The 26,378-nt window shown below is 43.7% G+C and overlaps 1 protein-coding gene across 1 annotated transcript; it reads right to left on the bottom strand.

The window, feature by feature from the left end:
- Nucleotides 1-2,453: 2,453 nt before the first annotated feature.
- On the bottom strand, nt 2,454-25,687 carry LOC308064610 (uncharacterized protein C1orf198 homolog). The gene is made up of 4 exons (XM_080389301.1): nt 25,187-25,687; nt 16,689-16,739; nt 6,838-7,389; nt 2,454-4,918 (listed from the first exon to the last, which is right to left on the bottom strand). Exons 1-4 carry the CDS (start codon nt 25,532-25,534, stop codon nt 4,862-4,864), a joined length of 1,008 nt encoding a protein of 335 aa, XP_080245427.1. The 5' UTR covers nt 25,535-25,687; the 3' UTR covers nt 2,454-4,861.
- Between the last annotated feature and the right edge of the window lie 691 nt (nt 25,688-26,378).

The following is a 26,378-nucleotide window of genomic DNA, read 5'->3' as shown; positions in this document are numbered from 1 at the left end:
GTCACTGAAATAGCTGAACCATCCAAAAAACACAGAAGACTCTTTCCATCCCCCACCTTTTTTTTTTTTTTTTTTTTTCATTCCCTCATTCATTTTGGAGACAAGTATTATAGGAAAACTGCAGTAAGCTATTTTCAGAGAAGCTACATGTTTTTTTCACTTCTTGTCATCCCACTAAAATCCTGACCTGCCAAGGGCATTTAGCCCTGTATCTTGGTCCTGTATGAGGTCCAAGTTTTGCAGCCATTAAGCAGCAGAGCTGATAAATGCTGTCATTTAGAGGTTGCCTAATGGAATCTTTTGCCCCAGAAGACATTCAGAGTAAAATCCACAGCGATGCTTACAGAGAAATGGTAAGCTCTAAAAGTAACCTGTTGGGCTGAAGTGGAGACACAGACCAAGCCTGGCTCGGGGCAGCAGTGGCTGCCTGCCCTAGCAGCTGCCCTAAGAGAAGGTATCTTTACTGTGCTGAATGCGTGTACTTGCCCTGGCAAGAAAACCTGGTGAGGAGCCGGAAGAGCATCCCTGGGCATCTTCACCATGAACAGCAGGGAGAGCAGGGAGCAGCAATGCCCCTGGGAAGAGGATCTTAGGGGACAGAGGGTCCGCTGAAGGAGAAGGATGTGAAACCGTGAGATTTCCTTCTCTGCTCCATTAGGACGGAATAAACTTGGTCTCAGATCAGCATCCTTTGGGTGCAGATCAGTACTGCTGGGGAACTGCTTGCTGGATTAGGGATGCGAACAAGTCTTGTGATCATCTCCCACCTCACATCCATTGCCCTCAGAGGGTGCTGTCAAAGCTCCCCAGATGGTGGGAGGTCAGGTGTAGATCCTCATTGTGAACTACTTGGTTGTATTTTGTGTTGAGGTGTAAAGCCCACCTGTAAAAAGGGGACAATAACATTTTCAATAGAAAAGCGACCTGTTGAGAAGAATCAGGTGTGCCCGCCTTACCTGCCCTCTGAGGGCTTTCACTGGCATTAACTCATTAACTCACAAATGTAGGACAGCCAGATTATGGCTTTGTCCTCATAAGAACAAGAACATATTTATTCAAGTGGGTCACAGGCAAACTTGGACGGCAAAGCCTGTGGGCCTGTCTGTGAATAATGCCGGCAAAGTCGAGTTTGTATCTCAGGGATGTGACTTGCGAGCTCTTTGGGAGATGCTGTCACTGAGCAATCGACAGGACTTTGCCTGCTGGGTACCACTCCAGCACCCACAGCCGCGACCTCAGACAGGTCTGTGCTGCCTGAACCTCAGCAACCAGGGCTGAAGTCACCAATAAATAAATCAGTCACTATCCTTTGGAAGGCAGCCACGGTGTGTTTTCTACTCTGCCTTTACAAGTCTTCACTCAGTCATGAGACCCGATGACTCCACACACCAAGACAGATGCTGTGGATTTGCCTTTATTAGAAAGGACTTTTAAAAGTTAAGACAGAACTTAAACAAGACTGAAGCAAACTACGTGTAGGACAGATCCTAAATATCGTTGAAATACCACCCATTAATTGGCTGTTGAGTCTCTCCAAAGCAAATTCTTCTTCAGTTGTTGGTAGAAATTCAGCTCAAGTATAAACCAAATTGAGTTGTTTTGCATTTCTGGAAGTGGGTGTGGGCACACAGAAGAAAAACTATCCTTGTAGCTGCATGCTTGATTATTTCATGCTTTGAGAACTTGCTGCATAAGACAGAAGGCAGAATGAGAGGCGAACCAGCGGCCTCTGCTAGCATCTTCCTTTTTGTGATGTGCTTTTAAGACCCATACTTAACCATCAACCGGCAGGAAAACTGCCTGGAAGTTTGTCATTGCCAGTTCCGATTTGCACTGTACAGTGAGCCTGTCGATGGGAAGCAGTGAATGAATTCCTTATTTTGCTTTGATTGTCTGTGTGGCTTTTGCTTTACCTATTAAAATGTCTTTATCTCAACCCATGAGTTTTTGCACTTTTACCCTTCTGGTTCTCCCCTCCACCCTGCTCAGGGGGAGTGAGCAAGCAGCTGCATGGTGCCTAGTTGCCAGCTGGGGCTAAACCATGACATAATGGTTTTCAAACTGCCTCTGCAGCATTGATCCTGATACTGCTTTGGGTCACCTGAAGATGGGGGGCAGGGGCAGCGTGTATTGTGTTTAAGTCTGCTACAGTGAAGTGAAAATAGATTTCAGCCTTTATAAGAAGTCCCAAATTTCATCTTGTCCCCAGCTGTCACATACAGTGATAAAGCAAAGATACCTCCCCAAACGGCCTCACTCAAAGGCTTGAAAAACAGCTGCACTGTATTGATTATTTTTTTTTTCTGATTTGAAAAATTCAGTTTCTACATTCTAAACCAGATCACTCTTGGCTGCCTCTCAGGCAGATTCAAGATGCCCCAAACAACTCCAAAGGCACTGGGGAAAGCAGAATAGAAAGGACAATTCACAAAGCAGCACAAAAGCCTTGAATGTTCTATTTAAAGTGACTTTATTAAAACATTGTTAATATAAAATGTGACCAAGTACAATTTTTTTTGTAAGAATGTTTAATAAAAACATATTAAAGAAAGAAGGAGCATCAACTCTTGTCAAAGCACAGGAAAAACCTACCAGGATAAGTAAAAAGTTCTGCAGCATGTTCTACCAGCTGGTCCCAATGTGTATTAGGGTCGAGTTAGCCAATGGAAGAGGCAGGCAGCCCAGGTTCTTCCCTAAGAAGCTTTAAGGTATTTAGCAGAGGTTTAAAATTACACTCCTCAACAGTAGGATACTTCGTTTTCAGCTGTCCCCATATCAAAGTAAGATTAGAATCCACATCTTCACGCTGGATTTATAACTTTTCAGGAGCTGAACATACAGAAAATTAGATGCACTAGTAACTGTAGACCCCAGGGTTCACATTTGTCAGCTTTGGCGAGAAGGTGCCAGTCCACGCTAATTATACACCTAAAGAATTTGGGCTAAAGTTGTTCTAAGTGATATTAATGCTGGATGCTTGTAGCAAATGCTAAAAAAGGTCAGCTAAGAAAAAACCAGCAGTAAAGTCCAGGCTGGCAGAAACAGCAAGTATTTTTTGAACTGCTGAATGCAGAGAGACAATGTCCACTAATTACAGGAGTTTGTACATCTTAGGAAGCATGGAAAGAAGTCTACAAATAAGGCTACACAATGACTTAATACTCTGTGGCAATCTTCCTCTTTAGCTAAGAAACCTTTTAAGAAAACACTAGAAAAACTAGAGGTTTGGGGCTTGGTGGTTCTAGTTTTTATTTGGAGGGGAGAGGGGTAGCTTACAGCATTTTCCTCGATAAGCAAGTAAGTTCTACTGCTCTGTCAGCATCCCCTGCTTGCTCAGAGCAAGCAGCACGCCAGTTAGAGGCAAGGATTCTTCCAGGACATCTTGAGCTTTTCCTGTAACAGGCAGAAGAAAATCCTGCAGCATCCAATTCTGCACATCTAACTGCCCCTGGCACTGAACCGAATCTCGAGCGCTAATCCATGAGAAGCCTAGCACAATTATGGTCTAGGAGATGGTGACTTTCTTATAGCCTTGGCTGGGACCCATCTGAGAGCCCTGTTTTGCCTTCTACCCCAAACAAATGCTACGGGACTATTGCTGAGGTAAAGGGGAAAGGTCAAACCTTTGGCATTGGAGCAGACCAGTCGCTGGCTGTGCGTAGGGGGAATTAAGGCTTCGAGGTGAGGTAAACACAGTGAGAGTCAGTGTGTAAATCATGCTGCATTTCAGAAACGACAGATTCAAACAACAGCTAGTCTTGTTCTCTACATTTTAAACACCAAACAAAGATCATTTTGAAAGCAGAACCGGAGGCAAGTCTGCTGAGGGCCACCTTGAGGTGCCTCGCTGCACCTCGGGAACAAACGTAACCCAGATGTTGAACGCTGAAGAGGATGTACCCGCGAGGAGGAAAAAGCACCAAAGTTGATGAGTCCTTGAGACAATAAGCTGCTTATAAACAAAGAAGCCTTATACTGCTATGACCTCCTATAAACATAGGGGTTTCCTGACACAAAGGTAATCTACACTCCAGCAATTCTCAGTGCTGCACTTCTTCCAGCACTACTATTACGAAGTTATGCTCTAGTAAGGAGGCAGTGAAATCGCTAGGCTTGTGTTCCCTGAAAACAGTTTCTCCTGTTTATTGGTGTTGTCCCATTCCCCTCCACCCATCCCCAAGTCTTTAAGCCGAAGACCAGAAACACCTGCCATTTCCCCAGGTCATTTTTCTAACACTCTTACGTTATTTTAGCAGATTTGTACGGTACAAACACGGTGCTTCTTTGGATCCATCATTTTGGCAATGCCTTTGCCCTCTTCAAAAGAAAAGCATTTTCACATAAGTGGTACAAAAGTTACTTTCAAACTAAAAGAAGTCTAGAAATCAATGCAATTCCTCTGTATGCTTATTTTTCATACTGCTTTTGCCAGTTATCTGAAGTTCAGAATTATTTGCTTATTTGGAACCACTGCACCTGCAATGCTATTTCTTAACAAGCCGTACTAACAAGGTTTCAAATGAAAACAGCAATCTGGTCCTGTAGGTTCCATTTCTAGGATATGGAGACTCTCATTTCTTTTTCTTTAACATGCGTACGGTAGCTTCTCCCAACCTCTCAATACAGTAGCTACTAAAAATTTTAACAGATATTAAAAAATATCCAAATGAAAACACACTTCTACCACTGTTTAAAAAACAAAAAAACATATATGGTATTACAAAAAGTTTATACAAAGGCAACATTTAAGAGTTTGAAAGTTACTTCTAGAAAAAGACACAAATGCTAGTAAATTAACATACAAGGAGAAAGATATTCAACTCCTTCCCCAAAATTGGTTTGATCTATTTTGAAGTATCTTTTACCAGTTGTCTAGAAAATCAAAGCCAGTCTTCAAGATAACATTGCTTGTACTAGTCTGCAAGGAAGAAAAGAGAAACAAGATGTGGTTGTTAATTATGGTATTACAAAACTCGGTACTTGACTGCCTATTCACAAAAGAAAGTTTGAAATGTCTGCCAATATTTCAAGTTCTTCACCTTGCTCTAGGATACCTAGAACTTACACCAGAAAACGCTGGACACGGAAGAATACTCACAATGATGAAAAAGGCAGTTCTGGATAAACCCAAAATTATCACAGCGGTCTGCAGGCAAAATGTTATTTTGTTTCCCCATGGACAAATTCATAAAGATCAATTTTTAGACCAGAGTGGGAATTGCAGAGAATGAAACAAACACAGAATATAAGCATCACTAATTCAATGGAATGTCTGTCGCAGTGACAGCCAGTTGTTTCCAGAAAACTACACAGTGTAAACGTTGCTGACAAGTTTTCACTAGGCTATCAAGAACGTGCTCGCCCCTGCAGTGCTGCACTTCTAGCCATGACATCTAAGGCGATTTTCGTGTTCAGGAAGACTATTCAAGGGACACAGCCAAGTGTCTGGATTATCTTACTACAGCACGGCACTCTTCCCCAAAACAGGGAAGATAAACCAGAAAACAGAGAAAACTCTATCATACTATCTTCTCCACTACGCTACTGACATTTTGACATGGGAGGATTGTTTCTCCACAGAGAGAAAAATTAGGCTTTTCAAACTATTTCAGTTGCTAGAGAACATTCACAAAGGAATTAAAACTGTAACAAACCATTAATTTGTAGGGAAAATATGATAAAGCCATTTAACTAAAATTAAAGGACTACCGTGGTCACAATTTGTAGCACAACAGCTCAAGAAGCATTATCTCTTAGCTTCAGAAAAAAACCCCACCTAAATATAGCACTCCAAATACTGAAGTGGCTTAAGTATTGTTCTCCCCCAAGCACTGCCACTTACTTCTCTTGCAAGTATTTACCTCATCCCGCATCTTTCTGACCCTACGTCACCTTCTTTGGAATTTAAACAGCCATTATTAGGAAAATACGGTAGAGAAAAAGCTATGCAACATGCTGAAGGTCTACAGTAATATGTCAAGCTTATGCCAGACTGATGCTACAGATTCCAAACAGAACTGCACAGCTCTCTTTGAAGAGCCACTCCTCTACTTCACAGTTTTCAGGCTTCAGATCTCATCCTTTTCTTTCCCTCACCATGTCATACCCTGTTGTTCCCTTTCTTTTCTCACAGATCACCATCTGCTTTTTAAATAGCTTCAATTGGCTATTTGAGCCGCTTAAGGTCATTTTTTGTTGTGGGGTTGTTTGGGTTTTTTTATTAAAAAAAAACATTGAGAAGGCTAATTCTGGAAGCTCATTCCATTTCCATTTTGGACTTTAAGAGAAAACACGTTTGAAAGCAGCCCAGCTGCCTGGGACAAAACACTGGGAAGTGGCTGTTGGGCTACCACTTAAAACAGCTGAGAAACTAGTTCGCCATTCACCATGTATTGTGGGTACCAATCCCAGACTTCAGTTTATCGACTTTTAAAGTTAAAACACTTTTTTTCTACTAAGTGTTTTGCTCGTTCAAGAAAAAAAAAAAAAACACACACCAACCCTCTTTCACTTGATATAGCAAGCTCTTTACCCCAAACTGATTGGTAGCTTGCTGTCATTTGGCCACTGGATGCCATGTCAGCATTTCTGGGATTATATTTAAATGACACCTTTATCCTATGCACTTTACTACATGAAAAAATATCTGACTGAAACAAACAGTAGCAGTTAACATGTTGGTTAAATAGACTTCTTAAAATTCGCAGGATAAAAGCCAGCAAACTTAGCTACGGCTTAACGCTTTATGGAGTCCCTAATCTTCCAGAGAGATCTGGTCAGATTTTAATGTGCTACACAGTTTTAAAATCTAAGGACAGTAGGTATAGCAGTCCTTACCTGTCCAGGCATTTGTGTATCTGTAAGTATAGTACCATCAGTATCTTCCTTGTTTGTCCTAGAAGATGCCAGGTCCTGTGGTGGGTCAGGAAGAAAGAAGTCATCTAGAGAACTAGCAGGGAGTTGAGTGGGTTGAGGTTTCTCCCATTCAAAAGATACAGAAGGTAGGCTGGGGGCAACAGACTTCTCTGGTTTAGGTATGCTGGGCTTCTCGGCTTTTGCCACCTCTTTCGGAGCCACCTCTTGTCTGTAAAAAGAAGGAAGCGGTTTCTCTCCTTTCTCCATGGACTTGATCTGGCTGGGGGTCAGGGACTGGAACTCAGACTTGTCTCCTTCAAACTTCGAGCGCTCTGCATTTATCTTCCAGAAGGAGGACTCCTCTTCCTTTCTGGATGCTATCAACCCATCAGAGCCAGGCGTCTTATTGGCCTGAGAAGATTTAGGGACTTGGACACCAGGTGCTGCTTTCACAGGCTGCCTCTGTTCGTTTTGCAACTGGGCACCACCTTGTTCTTGTAAGGACAGAGATGCAATGCTGAACTCCATCTGACTCTGTTCAGGGTTAAAGAAAAACAGTATTTCAAAGCCCTTCAAAGACGCAGTTTTGAACTTCTGGTCTTGATGCATATAGAGAACACCTTTGCCCATGGCCAGGCAACTCCCAGACATTACATATCACAGCAAAGCTAACTTATTTTCTCCATAAATGTCCATCTTTGTAGCTACATAAAAATAATAATTTTTAAAAGTCTGAACTGCAAACAAATGTAAGAGTCCTAGACCTGCTGCAGAGGAGTCAGAGAAAGCAAATTGTATTGAAGTTACTCAGTGCCATCCAAGATAGCAGTGCACAGCATGCACAGCACTAAAACGTTAGAATAGTGGCGCTAAATAGAACAGTTGTGGATGCATTTTGAAAGCCATAGATGTTTTACATGAAAATATAAAGCAAAAAAGCTTTACAGTGTATTTTAAAAGGCAATCTTCCATTATAGTCTTTGAAATAGTTGGCAGCATTTTACAATTCCATCTACTTCCAAGATAAAGGATTAGATGTAATGGGTATGCATAGATAAGCGTTTTTTACAATTCTAATGCCCTTCTGAAGGAAGGGAAACAACTCCAGCAAGACCAGTTCTTCACTTATTCCAGAGCCGCCTTTTGTTTTTACTTGCAGTGCAGATAGCTGTACTCATTTCTGAAAGGTAACACTGGGTCAAGGAAGCAAGTGACCACAGTTAAAGCATGACACACAGATCTTGCAAAAGCCACCCAAAAGTGAACAGTACTTCAAAACGTTCATTTTACTTACCACCACTTCAGTAATCTTGGTTGTCAACTAGGGGACACTCTTTAGGCTAATAGATGTTAAACTTTATTTCACTCTGCAGAACACTTAAGCGTTACTGTATTCAGGAGCACAGCATCATAGCCAGTGCCAGAAAAGAACAACCTAACATCTAGACTTTTGTTTGTAAAATTAAACAAACGATGAAAGAAAAAAAAAAAAATAATCACATTTACTGTTAGAGCTATGCTGTTGTCATTACGGATCTGTCTGGTTCTCAAAAAATTCAGAGGACATTTCAAACACAAACTTCTTCTATAAGCAGTTAATAGATACTTCTGAAGTTCATTACAGATTTGCGATGTCTTCCCCATTCCACTTCATTACCTGGCCTTTCCTGAATAAAACCACAACAGCGTCTAAGGGCCTGAGTCTAAAACAAGTCCTAGTTGCATATCATTTTCACTAGAAGTGTTTGATCTCAAGTCCTACATTATTGTGCATGTTAAGTTTAAAGGAACTCTCTATCTAGCAGGTGTTACACGCCTAGTATTTAATATTCAGAAACTTCTCATCAAAGTGCAAATGTTAGCTCAGCAACTGATTGATTATTTATAAAACTTTTTTTTTTTTTTTACTAAACAGTCAGCAGCTGACTACATAATATTTGATTCATGGACTACTATCTGACCTTTCTAAAGAATTAGATACATTAGATATTTTTTCAAGGTTACAGGCAAGGAAGCACCAAGTTCCATGTTTTCATTAAGAATATACTGTGTTATCAAAAGATGCAGAGCATAAACAATCTGTAAGTAATTATAGCTCAGCTAGAATAAGGTGAGTGCAAGGACACACACAACTCTTACCAAACAGGTCAACACCCCACCTTGCCTGCAAAAAGCTAAAGAGAAAAAACCTTAGTCCCCCATTTTTTTATTACTATTTTATTATTTTTTATTTTATTACTTTTATTTATAATTTTATTAATTTGTATTACTTTTTAAAAAAACCAAATCTCATAAAGTTAACAGCAGGAGATTTTTCCTTAGATAAATTCTGCACAAACAAACCATGAATGCAATGGTGTTGAGGATTATTTACAGTGACTGTCATTCCCTATATTCAAATACAGGGATTTATTTCCCTAAGCTCATTTGGCAATACTACTGAAGAGAGATTTACCACCCTGAAGTTAAGATGATGCTTTAAGACTTCAGAACCGATAAAACCCCAGCTTAAAAAAACCCACAACACAATAAAAAATAGACCTGCACTTCCCCAGTATCCAAGGGGGAGAAAAAAAACCAACCCCGAAACCAAACAAAATTCCATCTTGTTAGACGTAAGTACTTAACATGTAGGAATTAAAACAGTGCTACTCTCTACCCTTCAGCAATCTTCCTTCTGCTAAGTAGCCTGTCCTGGGGCTCATACTAGAGATGACAGTAGCCAACGGCCACCACAACAGTCAGTTCCAGTAAAATGATTCCTTCACCCCCCAGCTCCAGAGAGAGGGAATGTCAGTGCCCAGAGGGGCCACCACAGTCCCTGATCTACCAGAATAGCATTGGAAATAAAATCCAGGAGAAACACTGACAGAGGGGAAGCAGGGGTCTGCTACAACCGAAATGAGAAAAAGGAAAACCAACAAGATAGCTTGGCCTTTCAATGGCAGCAAGAGAGACAACACCAAGCCAGGCCTCCTGGAAAGGTTCTCATGCTATGGAGCAAAAGCCTCTCCCTGCGGTCATGTGTTATGTTGTTTCGTACAGGTCCAAATACCAGCTCAGAGGTCTGGTTTTGAAGTGGCAGCTTGCTTTAGTGTAGAGAAGAGCGTGGCACTGCAGCACAGCTTCAGGCAGCTGTACCCTTCCAACTCACGTTCTGGAGAGGGTGCCCTCTTTGTCCTTTCAGAGCAGAGGCTGTGGTATGTACCTTTCCATTTCAGAAGAAAGGCCCACCCAACACTTAAGACTGCATATTTGTGTCACGGTATGCTCCGGAGATCAAACAGTTCATGACCTGACACATAATAATCTGAATGAAAATACTTCTTTGGGAATTTTCTTTCTCCTCCAAGGAGGGTGAAAACAACAAGGCTACCCTGACAGGTTCTGAAAGCACTGCATCTCAGCATGATGTAAATACAGCCCTGAGAGGTCAGATGAATAATTCTGCTTCTAGCATTTAGCTCAAGAAGCTGAGAACTTCTGTGGACCAGTCAAAAGTTATTTTCCTTGAAATATATAATGCTTGTATTTGACTTGCAAGGTTACTTAAGACATCTGAACCCCTAAGAAATGTAGCTGATGAAAGAAAATTATTAATATGCAATATCCTTCAAGTCACAAAACTAACTGGCAATAAAATCTTATAAGCGCCCTCCTCCCCCCCAAAAAAATCCCAACAGAACAGCAATGTAAGTAGGGAGATAATTTCATGTAGAGATGGAGAAGACCTATGTGTGAAACAACCCATGCTGACATCTAAGTCACGATTAGTACTGTACGTTCTAATGAGTCACTAGACACTAGAAATGGGAGTTTAATTAGTGTTCTGCTCTCAGGTTCTTATATCAGATTGCAAATTGGAAATTGATTGGGTCAGCAGGAGGGGGAAGGAAGTGACATTTAAAAGAGAGTTACCCCAAAAAACACTTGATGGTCCAAAGTGACTTGTCATTTAGGCACAGTTCAGGATTCTAGAGATAGGGTTCCAGTCCCCAGCTGCTTTCACAGATTTTGTATGACTTTGAATGAGCTGCAGTTTCTGTACTTTTAATTCCCCATCTAAGCAATACAATAAAACCACTTTCTTTTTCCTACCATTTGTCCAAATTGTATTTCTGGGAACTGTTCAGCCCAGAAAGTCTCGAGAGTTTACAGACAGGCTAGTACAGTCCTAACTGCAATTTCTAAAAGTTATCGGAGTTCGAATAAAAGCTAGCAACAGCTGTAGTATTTTCAAGACATTGCAAAAGTAAGTCATTCTCAACACACTGAGAGAGGGGGAGAAAAAGTGCATATGAAAGCACGCACAAAGCAGTATTCTGAGGCAGAGCAAACCTAGAAGTCTGTGTTCTTTTCAGTCTTATCCCTCTGATCCCAAACAACTGCAAGGGTTAAAATAAAGGATGCCTAGGTCTTGGGTCTTCTTTCTCTGTCTAATAATACATATAAGTAATATTAAAAATTGCAGGGTTTCGGAAGTTGTGTGGCCATCTTTCCTTAAAAAGACCGTATTAAGGTGTTTAGGAATGTTATTGGATTAAAAAACTTAGACCTAATTTCAGTCTCAAGGCAGGGATAATCCACCAAATCGTAACAGTGGCTGTATATACTCATGGGAAACAATGTATTCTAAAAGAGAGGCACTACACCCTAAGAAAATTATGATATAATAACACTGTATAAAATCAGGTCTCAGTTCGTAAGTCTGTATTAAAAACAAGATGATCGAAAAGAACCCAGGAGCTTTTTTTTTTTTTCCCTTAAGCATCTTATGCACTCATCAGGAATGTATAGTATTTTACTAAGCAGTCAAGCAAACACAGCCAAAATAAATTGTTTTGCTTGGCAGCCTGAAAAATCTAAGTTGTTGGGACTATAACTGCAGAAACACTGTCAAAAGCAACTTGTTTTAAGCATAGCCTGATATATGCAGAGGTAAGAAAGCCCAGTTTAAAATGACTTAGAAGATGACTTTGCTTTCCTGAATGGACAAAACCAAAGTAAATATGGGACCCAAAGTAGGTGCAGTTTTTGCTTTGTGCACACCATGGGTGTTTTCAGGATCTTTTCAGAGTTATTTAGACATCCTTAGGTCAGCAGAGACCAATTGCAAGGGCAAAAACAGAGCAAAGCACTCAAACCCAATCTAAGTAATTTTAGTCCATAAGGACAGACGACCCCAGAGATACATAGTGTGGAGCTTTGAAAGAAATGTCACAATCTACTCTTCAGTGACATGAACAGCACTCTCATCTGCCACTGTTAGCCTGAGCAGAATCATACTGACAGAATCTGGCATGTGCATGGGTTTACTCTCAAACCCAACTGCCTAAAGATTGATGCAGGTAACAGAATGCTTAGCTGAGAATACCTGCCCATGCGGATTAAAATAAACCTTGAACACAGCTACTGTTACTACAGGTTTGGTTTTTTTTGCTCAAGAACTAATAATCACCAGTAGTCTTACAGCACCGTGGTTTTTTTAAACATTTGTAGCCTAGTCAAAAAGGCAAAGGATGACCCAGCACCTCAGGCATCACTCTTCTTTCTTTCACATAGTTTGCAACAAAAACAAAAAAATAATCTAATAACAGGCTGCTAAGGAAGAAGGGGAAAAGAAATTCTTTCCTGCCACTTTCTTCCTATTTAAAAAAAAAACCCAAACCAAACCAAAAAACCACAACATCAACTAGGACTTGTATAAAGAAGGATACTGAAGACTGTCTTTTAGTTTTAGATAAAGGAAATAGTTTGCAAAGCACATTTTTTAATAAGTGCAACAATTGTTTTCTTTCTAAATTGTTGCTGGGATTAGATCACTTCTGTAGCAATATAAGTAGGGAATTTCGACAGGGAGGCAGCAACCAGATTATTGAAGGGACTGAACCTGACACTTCCTCTTTTTGCTTTTTTTTTTAAAGTTTGTTTGTAAACACACCTGGTAGCTTCTCTTTTCAACAAATATCTGCGGGCCTGTTGAAAGCAGAAGAGAACTGAAGGAGGAAAAAGTCAGAAGTTAAAAAGAAAAAAGTACAAAAAGGACTCTCTAAAGCTACCTTTGCAACTATTCTACCTGTAACAAAACACATTTTTAGATGTGCATGTGTCAATCTTAAGCATTTGGAATAAAACTTACTTTAGTTAACAGCATGAATTAAAAATAGATTCCAACTTATTCCCATGCTGCTCTGTGCATTCAACATGTTAGCTGAGGTGGCAGACCGAAATTGTATTTTCTGCCCATTACTAAATTATTTTTTTAAAAAAGAAAAGGAAAAAACGACAACAAAACCAGAAAGTTCTGAGTTCAGGAAGAGTTGCAGTGAAATTTCGTTTCCAAACCCAGCCATGATTTTTGTTTTCCATTTATATCTTGGAGTCCGTGCTGAGTTTCGCTGAATTTTTACTTCAAACAAACCAAGAAACCTCAAAGGCTAAACTCAGCCAAAACGTCGGCTTTCATCTCAGTTAAACCTGAAGCCATAAATAGAATGCCCTAAATTCATAAACCTGGCTTTAGCTCTAGTTAAAACTGTAGGCCACATTTCGAGACATGTTATGTTCGTGAGGGCTCCACCCATGAACCAAATCACTCCCTCCAATTCAATCTCTAATTTTAAAATGTCAGCTTATTTGCAGTGCCACCAGAACTCCTTGCTTCCCAAGTAGTTTTCCTTCTCAGAAGTGCTACAGTTTCCTACTAAAAATATTAGTATTCTTAATGCTATCTAACAACTAACTCAGCAGTTTACATTGTACTTCTGCTTTGTTTGCCTGGTTTGAGGGTTTAAAAATAAAGAGGAAAGACAAGAACTTTAAATACACGTCAAACAGCTAAAAATGGTGGAGGCACTCTGCAAGTGTTCGCCGCGCTACAAATGCCTTAGGCCACATCTCACGTTTGTGTTTAAAAAAAGAACACGGAAAGTTTACTTTTGGCAGAAGCGATCAAGCCCTTCAGCAATGTTCTGCCCGAAACGACAGGAATTTAGTACACTGTTCTCTGGGTGAGTTTGTCAGCCATGGAATTAGGGGATCTACTGCAATAGCTACCATCAGAAAATTTTGTTCATAACTGATCAACTGGAATTACCACTGGCATCACTGTAACAGCTGAGAGAGGCTCCAACTTGCAGAAAACATGCCCTCACCTCTTCTCGCTACCCTCTCACTTCTCCTGAAGTTAGTTACAGATAAGCAACAAAAATACGGATTCTGCTGCTCTATTTTTCTTAGTCTCAATGTTAAAAAAAAAAAAAAAGAAAAAAGCCTATTGGTTTAACTGATTTACATCTCTACTTTCTCCTTCTCTGAAAAAGCAGAAAGCGAACACCACGCTCCCTTCCTTGGGTAAGCCAGAGCATGTTCATGCAAAGCTGCAAAGAATGAAGCAATTTTGTCATCACAGAAATAACATGCAAAAAAACCCAAACCAAACAAGACCCTCTGCGTTAAAGGGAGATCAGGGAAAATATTACAGAAAGAATAACCCATCATGGGGCTGAGCTGATGGAATGGAAGGAGCCTGACAGCCTGAACTAACAGTGGGAACCCTTATTAAACAGCTCATTTGGGTTTCTTCACCATTTCCCCACGCTGGACAGATTGGGCAAGGATACTTTTTCCTCAGCCCGTACCTCATGGAGAAACTGCCTTTCAGCATCATTTAATTAAGGTACTGGTTAGGGAAGAGATTAAAAGAGTAAGCATGAAGAAACATCTCCACCTTTAGAAATGGAAGACTCAGCAGCTGAAGGATTTGCTTTCAAGACTGACACAGTATGAGGCACTGGGGAAAAACCAGAGGAAGAACCCACACTAACCACCCAACCCACACCCCATAAAGCTGGGAAAAATGGATTCTCTAGTGTTTTGCTAAAGTAAAAGGTCATGCAACACCACCCTACAGGTGACAAAGGCACCGCTTTTATCTCTGGTCAGCAAGGAAGGACAGGGGGAAAAGAGGGAAATTGATTAGCTGAGGCAATTATTTCTAAAGCAACCTCCTTCCCACCTTACTTTTCTTCTGCAGTCACAATAAGCGTCCCCATATCATTCTGCAACCCTCCATTCATTACAGAAATGCATGAAACTATAGCATCTATCCATTTCGGTCCCTCATTTTAAGACACCAGGATAGTAAAAACCATCTTAATCAGCAAGGGGTAAACCACAGGCTGGGTTGAAAAACACTTCACTAGACATGCAAGCATTTAAAAGAAAAGACAACTATCAATTAAAGAGAAAATCCATTCATCTCATCGTGGATCACTAGCCAGCGTGTTACGCGAAGTACTGCCTCCAGGAAGTTCAGCTATTCAGAACTCTCAAAATCCTGTCAAGACTGAGTTTAGAAATGCAATTATAGCTGCCACATTCCCAAAACTGAGTTTTAGGGTTTGCACCAAAAAGCAGGGGAGAGACAATGCCGATGTCTCCAATGCTGTGATTTATTTCCCCTGTCAGTGAGGTCCAAACTGTTCTCACTACTTCACTTTTCTTGACAGCTTCACCCAAGTACACCCATGGTAAAAGCCTCCTCAGCTGCTTCTTCTGAGGCTTCTGAAGGACAGGAGAGCTTGCCTGAGCTACCAGGCTTCCACTGCAGGAAATCCTCCACCGGCTCCCAAACCACCACAGCTTATAAGGGAGTTTTAATGCAAGTGAAGAGCGGCAATGGTTCCTCTTAAACTGCAGCACCATAGGCTGCAGGGACCCAGGAGTCACATCAAGTTATAGGTTAATCAGCATCTGCAAAGCACAGATGGGATGCTAGCTACAGGCAGTGACCTTGAGCTGGGAAGGCTGACAAGCCCTGGGTCAACTGGATTAATTTAATATTCACTGGCATTTCCAAATGATTACTCTGCATTAGGCTAAGATTATATTCATAAGCTCATACAAGATTATCTACATAGTTCAAGGGCAAAAACGGAAGAAACAGGGGAGAAGCAGCTTTCTCTGGCAGATAAAGCCACAAAATACAAAGTCTGAAATGTGTGATCAAATGAACGTGTCCACCATACCCAGCTGAGAAAGGCAGCGAGCTGTGGTTTTGCTCCCAGATTGTCATTCACAAGAAGAATTAAACTTGATTTCCAACCACAGATAGGGTACAACTGTATTTCCTCAACTGCAGGTTCAGAAAGATGGAGAACTCGGGCTGTATGTTAGGTTGAATGTTGTAAATAATGCTTTAACAAAATATCAGAGGTAAAATGAGGAAAAAAGAAAAATAAAAAAATCAACCCTAAACCAGCCCACCACAGAAAAGCACCTTATTTTCTGAAGGAGCTGCTTTATGGAGAGGAAGTATCAAAGTAGCACAATGCTTCTGGCATAGCCCCATATGTTAACAAGTCTCCCTACGTTCTAGTACATAACAAAAAGATGAAGCGTAAGACAAGCTTTAAGAAGGAATCTGATGAAGTTATTAGATATGTATACCTTTCTCACCCCATTTCCTAGTTACTTTAGTCCTGACTTCAATGAAATGCAGTTGTGTTTATAAAATACCTGAGACACCGGTCTTGGTAAACATGGGAAACTGTTCAAAAAGTTTGCAATGAAAAAAATCAAATAATTGGTAATTAATCGGTTTTACACCTACACTTGAAGCCAGAACATCAGTTGGCAAAGTACATTTTGTGTTTCTGTTGTAAAGTGAAGCACACCAGTCCCATTTCATTTGCAGGACGATCACTTTACACGGTTCTCATAGCATAAAGGTGACATTAGTCTATCAAGTCTCAAAATGAAGACAATATAAATGCACAAGGACAGCATAAAATGACAAACCAACATTAAAAATAAAATTGCTGCATATTTACCTTTGTTTCCCAGGAGAATGGAGCCGAGTGTTCATCTTGCCAAGTTATGTCCTGAAATAAAATTCAAGAATGACTAAAAATCAGAAGAGCAGCTTTACCTGCGTAGGAGCAGCATACAGATGACATTACATTGCAGTACTGGAAGCACACAACCACTATCACAGAACTTACTACAAAGTGAGAGCACTACTTCGAGATGGCACCGATTACATTTTAAGACTGACTGAAGGCAAGTTCTCTGAGGTGAAGATTATAAATTAGTATACCAATTTAACTTACAAAATATATGAAGGTTTAACCCGGTCTAAGCCTCTTTAAATGGTTTCTCTACAGATAGCTTTAAAATGTATTGTTATTTCCAGTTTTCTACTAGGCATTTTCTTTGCTAGCCACTAGCAACACACAGGGGTAACCAGAGGAGCAGGGGCCTTGAGGAAACAAAGTTCCAGTTCCTCCCCTCTGCAGACCGAGGAGCACACGTGCAAGCCAGCAGTCACGTGGCAGCAAAACAGCTGTGTGTCCATCGAGCCAAGCCACAGCCGGATCCAGCCCTGACAAGCCACGTCATTACGCCACTTCAATGACGATCGGTCTGAAATGAGTATTCAGTTCTGTTGAAAGAACCACACAACGTCCAGAGTAAAATCCCAGTCTGAAAAAGCTTCTTGTAAGGAGCTATTTTTCCGAAAAAGATCCCAATTTGAGAAATTTAAATTATCTCTTTGTACGTGGCAAGTCCTCCAGAAATACACGCGACCCACATCAAAAAAAAAAAAAAAAAAAAAAAAAAGGGGTGAGTGGGTGTGGAAAATAAATAAATAAATGTTGTTCACATTTGTTCGAGACTTGCAACAAAATAATCACACTTCTATTCCTAGTTGTGAATGAGATTCATTTACACGCTGGATGTTCATGCTGGTAGAGGTAATGAGTTGCACCCTCCATCCTGAGTACACCCCAGTACATCGGGGGGAGGGGGGGGGGCGGGGGGGGAACCAGAGTTGAACAGGAAGGAGAAGGGCTGGGAATAACCATGCACCAGGAAGGAGAAGACAGGACAAGACCTGGAGCGCTTGTTTGACACTCCTGCTGTTCAGAGAACAGAATCATAGAATAACAGAACTAGACCACGCTTTAAGCTAACACAGGAACCCCCCATCTTACCATGACTGCCCCTTTCCTCCTATTTCTGACCTCTGCCTTTACAGAAATACAATTCTCGGACATCCGATAGCATTCTCCTGACCCGCCATCTCTTATTTCGCCCTAGGCAGATTTTGTTGGCCAAGGGCTATGAAATCACAGTTAGAAGCATCTCAAACCATCTTCTAAACACGAAAGCTTGTCATTTGCCAATTATTACTCATCTGTGAAACACAAGGTTTCTAGTAGCAAAGTATTTGTGGTATGCATGAGGGTGATCCCATGCTCTTAAAAGAACAAGGCTGATTGAGACCATCTAAAAGGAAATGCCTGAGCTCTGCCCGACCCCACATTCTGGCCAAAAAGGAAGTTTGGTACAGGAATTTTTTGCCTAAAATATGTGTAATACCAGGTTCTCTCATTCCAGGAGATGGATACTCATATTTATTAATATTTAAGAGAAACAAAGGGAGTAAAAGTCTGCTTTTTAGGATCTGTTCTAAATCCTACTGGTATTTGCACCGTGGAGTGCTGCTGACCAAATGGGGACACCACACCACTTAGGTGGGATGCCTCGCAGCAGGCGAGCACCAAAATATTTCAAAATTATTTCAGGACCATATCCTTTGCCTCTGAAACTGGTGAGGCTGGCACTTCATTTCTGAAGCAGGCGTGACGGTTCGGGAAGGAACAGAGAAAGGAGAGCCCAGCCACTGGATTGACTCACACACAAAGCAGGACCGTAACCCTTGTGTCTACATGGGGTCTGGACAAATCGGTAGTCAACATCAACCACGGCAGTAAAGAGCAGAAACGAAGTCCAGCAAACAGTGTAATGCTCCTACATGCCATCACAGCACCTTAAAGCTCCCAGGCACATAGGCATAGCTGTCCATGGGTTTTACCTAAAGAGTTTAAAGGCAGCTCTGACTTCTTGCTGTTTGCAGGACATTCAGATGAGCCGTGGACCAGTTTTAAACCTGGGAGCCAGCCAAGACTATCCTCATCCTGGATCCGAGACAGCCAGTTCTTTATTTTCCTGTATTTGAGGCCACTCAGAGGGACACCTCTTCACCCAGTGCTCCCTGCACATCCTCAGCTCAGTGACAACAACACCGCTGCAGACAAGCCCTGCTGACCAAAGGCTGCCCGCAGAGAGATGGCACAGCAGCAAAGGGAAGGCAAAGTGAAGGTATGAAGTTGGCGAGCACCAGGATACATCATTCCCTACAGGACAGAGCAAGTCAGCTTCCCACTTGATAGAATCTGATGTCTTCTCAACCCCCACTGCACTTACTGGCACCTCAACCTCCAGCTGAGGCAGACAAAAAGCTCCTGAAATGAATTAACAGTAGTTTGGTACCGGCTGTTAACAAGTTCTTGTCAGAGACAAAAATCTAAGACTTTCATAGATTATTTCAAAAGATGGAAGTAGTAGACACTTGTTAGGCAGGCACAGGTTTTTCCTTCAGGCTCCCTGAAAGAAAAGGGCCATACCTTTTTCTTCTTAAAAAGATGGGTCTCTGCATCTCAGGCTGCACAGCACACCTCAGAGCCAGCAGGTCCGAGGAGCTGTAAACCCACATTTGAGAGATCTTGCACAGGATCTAGCACAGGATAAAACAGGGCGAGACATGGTTTCAGGATGCAAAACTTCAAGGAGCTGCTGTCTGTGGTTATTTGAAGTGTACTTGAAGCCAGGATGAAAGAGACAGTTGTCAGGTTCTGTCCATTGTCGGGGAAGTCTGTGGTCCCCGCCTTTCGTGCCCTCACACAGAGGACCAAGTGAGAAGCAGAACACCCCAGTTCAATAGTTTCCTGTCTGATGTGCCCAATTCATGTTTCTTGCCAACAAAATCTGAGAAATAACTTTGCCTTCTGTAGAATAAACAAGTTCTCACATGCTTGAAGAAAATGGGAGCAAAAGCATCAACCGTTTCAATATTCACAAAAGTAAATTATGAGTGGAAATTCTAGGCAGAAAGGCTTTAAGCCTATTTATCATCAACAAAGATTAGAAGAGATCCATATCTGATCAGCTTTTGTTTTCAGCACACAACAAAAGGCTTCTTCCAGAAAGGCAGCAAATAAATAAACTTTTGTTCACCAGCATTAAAGAACCTATTTGTAAGAAATGGGGCCTCGTGCAACATATTTCATAGCTAAAAAAAGGAAAGAGAGAAAGAGAGGCAAAAATACAGTCATACAATTGACTTAACAACCAGCTGCAGAATATATAAAAAATAATTACACTGTGTTTGCTATACGTAGGCAGCTTGTTGCAAAACTGCATATGATTTTCAAAATGGAAGACGCTGGTAGAGATGTATCAGCGTATCTGACACGAGCATTGCTCAGAGCAGCTGACAGTAACCAGGCAGTCAGGAACCCACAAACAAATGTGTCTGAGAAGTGTTACCAGAACAGGACTTGCCGGTTATTGGGGTTTAACTGCACTCAAAAACTGCCCTGCGTTTTTTGATTTTTAAAAAGCACAAATCTATAACAGGCCTAACATAAAAGTTATTGCCATATTGAATATTTGCTGCATTAAAGCATTTTTAAGTAGGAGATAAAAGGGTCGATCCTTTGGCTTGGTACCAAAGTTCTTAAGGCTAAGCAAAACAAATACTGTATCTGCCTCCAGATACGTAAGTCAAGCTTCTCTGTTGTCCTGGTTTCGGCAGGAACAGAATTAATTTTCTTCCTAGTAGCTGGTACAGTGCTGTGGTTTTGGATTTAGTATGAGATTAATGTTGATAGCAACAAATACAAGATCAGTGTGTTAAGCAGTGCTTACTCTAAGCCAAGGACTTTTCAGTTTCCCATGTTCTGCCAACCAGGAAGATGCACAAGAAGCCAGGAGGGGACACAGCCAGGACAGCTGACCCAAACTATCCAAAGGAATATTCCGTACCATAGAACATCATGCTCAGTATATAAACTGCGGGGAGCAGTGAGCCAGGAGATGCCAACTGCTGCTCAGGGACTGGCTGGGCATTGGTCATCAGGTGGAGAACAACTGTATCGTGCACCTTTGTCTGTCTTAGGATTTATCTCTCTCTTTCTGTTGTCTCCCTTTTCATTAAAACTATCATTATTATTATATTTTAATTATTAAACCGTTCTTATCTCAGGCCATGGGTTTCACCTTTTTTCCCCTTACCAGGGGTGGGGGTAAGCAAGCAGCTGCGTGGTACTTAGTTGCCAGCTGGGGTTAAAGCACGACAGCTGTTAAAAGATGAGGAATGAAGCTAACTGCACTCTCTTACCTGCCTTGAAACCACGTAAAATGTTTACTGCTTCCTAAAGCACATAGCATTTTCTCCAATGAAAAGTTTAGTTATTTCAAGTCCAATTCTTTGAGCTGCTGAGTACTGCTCAAAAACTCAGTATCCCTTTAAAAAAAAATAAAAATCAGATCTGAAATCCGTGTGTATGCCACACACCTGTGGATAAAGAGGGACAGTATTAGAGAAGAGTGAGAAGTTGTTGCAAACTGAGTATCTAAACTGTCTTTCACAGAACTAAACAAGGAGCATCCAGTGGTGTCAAACAACATCAAATCAGATTCTTAACACAAGCTGACTACAACAGCGGTCAAACAGTGACAGCCTCCTCTCACGCACTGCTGGTTTTCCACCTATTCCCCTCATGATGGCTCATAATTTACGGCGTTTTTCAAAAATAGCCCATTTATATTACATTTATATTCAACCCCGGCGTCTACCTCCAGATTTTCCTCTGCTCAGTTAACCTTATTTTCTACTACTAAGAGCATTAGACATAAATGGAGAAACGCCAGCAATTGGAGGTTTGTAGGGAAAGATGAGGCTCTGCTTGAAGGCTGCAGCCTCCAAAAGCCTTCAGCCAGAAGGCCTAGGCTGTCTTAGACACAGAAAATTATGGTGAAGCAACGAATAGCCTGGTGGTGCTGAGCCCATGTGCAATGACAGGGCATCAGTCTTCAGCAGGCAGGACAAAACTGCTTTCTTAGGGGTGTTAAATGACCCTATTAGCCTGGAAGAGATGAAAAATACACACACGACCTAGACCACACAACTCAAAACCAGAAAATAAAGTGGGAAGAGATGTTGGGTTTCACTAGGAGGAAGTGTTGGAAAATACCAAGACTTGCAACCCCATCAGGGTTATTGTGCTGCTGTATTCTGGGGTCTGTTTTGACTACAAAGTCCTGACTTGACACCATGAGGCCAACGGTGGACAGGTAATAGCTGGTGTCAGCACCTGTGTGCATCCTCACCATGACAGCATGGTGCATGCAAGTAGATGCCAAGCGAACTGGGTGCCCAACCCAACTCTGTGCTTGAGAGAGAAATGCTGTTTGGGGATCAGGGAGTCCAATTCCTGTACTTCTACTTCTTTCACGAAGCTTTTTGAGACTTTTTAAAATACCTTCACTTCTTTGACAGCAAGGTGGGAGATGAAAAAAAGCAGCTCTGGTGTCCTGGTACCTCTTTAGGAACTGCACGTACAGTGCATGTACGGCTGCAGTTGTTATCTCCGAGACTAGCGATGCCGCAGGTGAGGACAGGACAATGGAAGGGAAGGAGCAGTGACACTCAGCTGACTCTAGGCGTGTGCTAAGAGTCACACATGGTGCCGCAGTGCTCTAGCACTACAAAATGACTGGATCATGGCTACAGGATGCCACGGTCCTGTTACTGCACATCTATTTTCTATCACAGCCTTCCCACACAGCCAACATACTGAAAGGTGTTTTGAAACTGTAAGAGATGCTTATAGTTTGCGAACTTACAGTCCTGGGCTACAAGTTAAGGAGACGAGTTTGGTGTTAGAAAACATATATGGGAAAGAGTAGGGGTGAGAAAGAGGGAACCAGAGATACAAGACCACCTTATAAAAGTGGTCACAGGCATGAAAGTGGGACTGAAATGGTGAGAGTCCTGGATAAGTAAATCAGTTATCTTCAGCATTCATCATCCTTGTTTTGCTTTCTCCCAAGTCCTTCAAAGAACACAAGGTGAAAGAGATCAACTTTCCATGCTTAAGCAAGCACGGATCGATCACTACAGATTTCAACATCAGTTAACAGGGAAGATGAGCTGTGTCTGGAAACATGAAGCTTTTGGAGCAGGTGTCAGCAAGAGCATCATCAGACTGACACACTCACACTGAAAGCGCTGCAACATCAACAAGTGATTCTGAGGTATGCAGCCTACTCTCCTGTTTCCTTGCCTCTGGACACCGTACACCAGGAGACAGGGCCAGCAGACAGGACCAATCTAATTGCCCTGAGAGCGCTGGGTGACCGCGGGATGCGCCGCAGTTGCGCCTCACAAAGGCAGCGGTGGTACAGCCCAGTAAGCTGTCAGAGCAGAAGACAGCCAGATAATAAAAGCTCTGCAGGCAAAGCATTTTGCAAGCTGGAAAGTTGAACTGACATGGCAAGAGACCGGCCACAGCGGCTCTGTAGCAGCAGGACAAGGAGGAACAATTAGTGAGCCAGGGCAAATGTCCAAGAATCAGGTCGAATGCCAGCAAGGGAGCAGGGGGAGAGGAAGCTATCAGATGAGGAGCCAGGAACGGCTCCAAGGCTCAGTAGTGCAGTTGGAAGAACTAAAATGGAAATGGAGGATGCCAAAATGAGTGGAATCTCTTTTCTTCAGAAATACGATTTATACTAACTTCAGCTTGGAAGTCAAGGAGGAAGTCAGCTGAGGCAGATGCTTCCAAAATTAAACACTTTGCATCAAGTATTTTGATGAGCCATGCTTTCTCTAGTTAATGGCTACGCAAATGCTAACAACAACATTATTTGTACTATAGCTGTATTTTGGGGGAAGAGGGGAAAGAAAACAACTTGCCAAATTTCAGACAGACTTTTTAGCTGTTTTGTCAAGCAGCAAAATTATTATTTCCATACAGTGCAGCACAACAACCTACAACATGCTTGCCTCCCTTCCAGAACCACATAATTCAAAGCAGAAAGCATGGCAGAGCTGTCTGAGACTGGGAAAGCTGAACATACTTTCCACAGTCGTTAACCTAAATCCTTTCACAACTAACTTCAGGTTTGGGTTTCCTTTCAAAGACTACTTGCACAAACAAATTTGCTGTCTTGTGTCCTTCTACACCTCTTCTTCACTAGGAGTTACAGTGTACTACCAGCAAGTATTTAACAAGAATTTTCTGGTATCGTGGACTAAACAAAACTGAGCTTGACTGTATGTTCTCTAACTCCAGATCAGACGTGTGCGTGCCTTCCCCGGCGGGTGAAATGGGACAGCAGCCTTCCAGCACAAAGCTGGTCAGGAACCACCATACCAAGTATCTACGTGCTTCAAACACATCTTACAAATCCCATTGTGAGAGACACCGGTGAGGAGGTTAAAAGCAGCGCTGTTCTCTTTAAATGCAATTGGCGACTACAGAACCACGTACAGAAGCGGATTAATTTTTTCCTGGTAGAAGCCACGTAAATTAACAATAGGTCACTTCAAGACATTAGCTGAACACAGTGAAAGAGATCGGCTCTGTGATCATAACAGGACATAAAAGAAAACAAAACAAAGGAAATCTCATGTGTTGAATAAGTGAGACGGTATCTGGAGGGCACCGTCAGGTCTTTGCAAGCACAGTCAGATTTTTCTCTCCAAGGGATCACGCTCGGTAACACAACCCACTGCTCCGGGCCAGGCACCCCAACACCTATGGGTTTCTAGAAGGGCTGCCACGCTTCACCATTAGATAGACGGCTCTCAGAAGCTTCAAACTTCATAGTTTTTGCCGTCTATCTTTCCACACCCTTGTTGTTACTGGCATGTGACATGGAACAGGCTACTTTTTTATTTTTTTTTTAAGGTGTCAAAAATATCAAGAGCTGGAATGCCTTCAGTGCCGTATTTTTAACTGCGTCTAAAATTAGAAACCAAAAGGAAGAGATTGAACTCCGTGTAAACACTCCCTAGAGCCGGTTTTCAGCGCGGGGCTATTGCCAGAGCCGGCCGGGGCCGCGCCGGGCGCTCGGGGGAAGCTGGTACCGGCCCCCTCCCGAGTCACCCCTGCTCGGCCGGCCGAGCCCCGGCTCGGTGCCCCCCGCCCCTACGGCCTGACCCGGTCCCCCGGCGGGCAGCGGCAACGCCGTGGGGGCGGGGGGGGACACACGTCAGCCTTATCGCCAGACGGCGAGAACCGCCCCCCCGCCACAGGCGAGCGCCAGCCGCCGCGAAGCCGGGACAAGGTTGCGGCGCCGGGCAGCGCCCCCCGCCCCCAGCGCGGCCCCCCCCACACTCAGGCGGCGCCCCCCCGCCCCCGCCCGGGCGCCCAGGCGGGAGGGGCGGCCCCGGCGGCGCCCCCGTGCCCGCCGGTACCTCGTCGCCGAAGCGCACCACCTTCTGGCCCGTGTTGAGGCGCAGGCTGGGGTAGGAGGCGGGCGGCGCGGCGGGCCGGGCGGCCCCGCGGTGCGCGGCGTAGCGGGCCTGGACGTGCGGCTCCACCAGGCACTTGTCGATGATCTCGTCCTGCTGGCGGGGCGGCAGCCGCTCCCACTCGGGCCCGTAGCGCTCGCGGATCCGCTCCTTCTCCGCCATGATCTTGCGCGCCATGGGGCTCAGCGAGGAGAAGTAGCTGAACCGCTTGCGCTCCCGCTCGTCGAGCGGCCGGTTGCCGTTCATCACCGCCGTGCGGGAGGCGGCGATCGCCGCCGCCATGGAGGCCATGGCCACCCCGCCGCCGCCAGCCCCGCACAGCACCGAGCCGGGCGCGCTCGCACGGCGGGAACGGGAATGGGAACGGGAACGGGAACCGCCTCCTCCGGCCCCCTCCTCCCTTCCCTGCTCCGCTTCCCTCCTGCAAACGCCGCCTCCCCTCGCTCCCTATAAAGGCCGCCCGCACACCCCGCCTCCCGCACGCCCCGCGGCAGCCCCCGCTGCCCTCCCCCGCGGCGCCGGCCCTCGGGGGGGGGGGGGTGTGGGGTGGGGTGTGTTCTCCCTGCGCCTCGCAGCCGGCGGGGGAGGCAGCCAGGGAGGGAGGCCACCTCCCGAGCTCGCCTCGGTGTCCGTACCGTCGGTAGCGTGGGGCTGATCGGGTGGGAGCCAGCCCCCCTGCGTGCCGAGCCCGGGCCGAACCGCAGGCTGCGGCCACGGCCGCCCCCCAGGCCCCCGCGGCCCTTCCCCTCGCTCCGCGGGCGGCGGGCAGCAGCGTTCCCACGGCCGGGAGCACCGCGAAACGCCTTGCCTCGGCTGGCACGCCGGCGCCGGAGCCAAGGACCTGCCTTTCCCAGCTCTAAATAAGTCTTGAAGTCCTTACTTGTTCCTGGATGCGACGGACGGTCCAGCAGCTCCCACCGTGCCTGGGCTGGGCTAGCTCATCCAGCTGGGGCTCAGCAGCACATCGGCCCAAAGCCTCTGGATTATTTTGGTAAAATAAAAAAGTTGCAGCCCAAGCATAACAAGTCCACGCAGTAGCGCATTAGTTATGTTGGTAAAACAGATTTCCCACAGGCTGAAATAACTAGGTTTTTTGTTAAGAGGAAGAATGCTTTCTTCCCAGTGTTCCATGAAT

The sequence above is a fragment of the Falco punctatus genome (assembly GCF_963210335.1).
Source record: "Falco punctatus genome assembly, chromosome: 5".
Lineage (NCBI taxonomy): Eukaryota > Metazoa > Chordata > Aves > Falconiformes > Falconidae > Falco > Falco punctatus.
This window is presented reverse-complemented; position numbering and strand designations above follow the sequence as displayed.

What these genes read in the sequence shown, in the direction of transcription:
- LOC308064610 (XM_080389301.1), bottom strand. Translation starts at nt 25,534, where the DNA reads ATGGCCTCCATGGCGGCGGCGATCGCCGCCTCCCGCACGGCGGTGATG. An exon ending in TGGTGCGCTTCGGCGACGAG is followed by an intron (nt 16,740 to 25,186) that starts GTACCGGCGGGC and finishes ATTTTATTTCAG; the next exon opens with GACATAACTTGGCAAGATGA. An exon ending in CATTCTCCTGGGAAACAAAG is followed by an intron (nt 7,390 to 16,688) that starts GTAAATATGCAG and finishes AACCCTGAACAG; the next exon opens with AGTCAGATGGAGTTCAGCAT.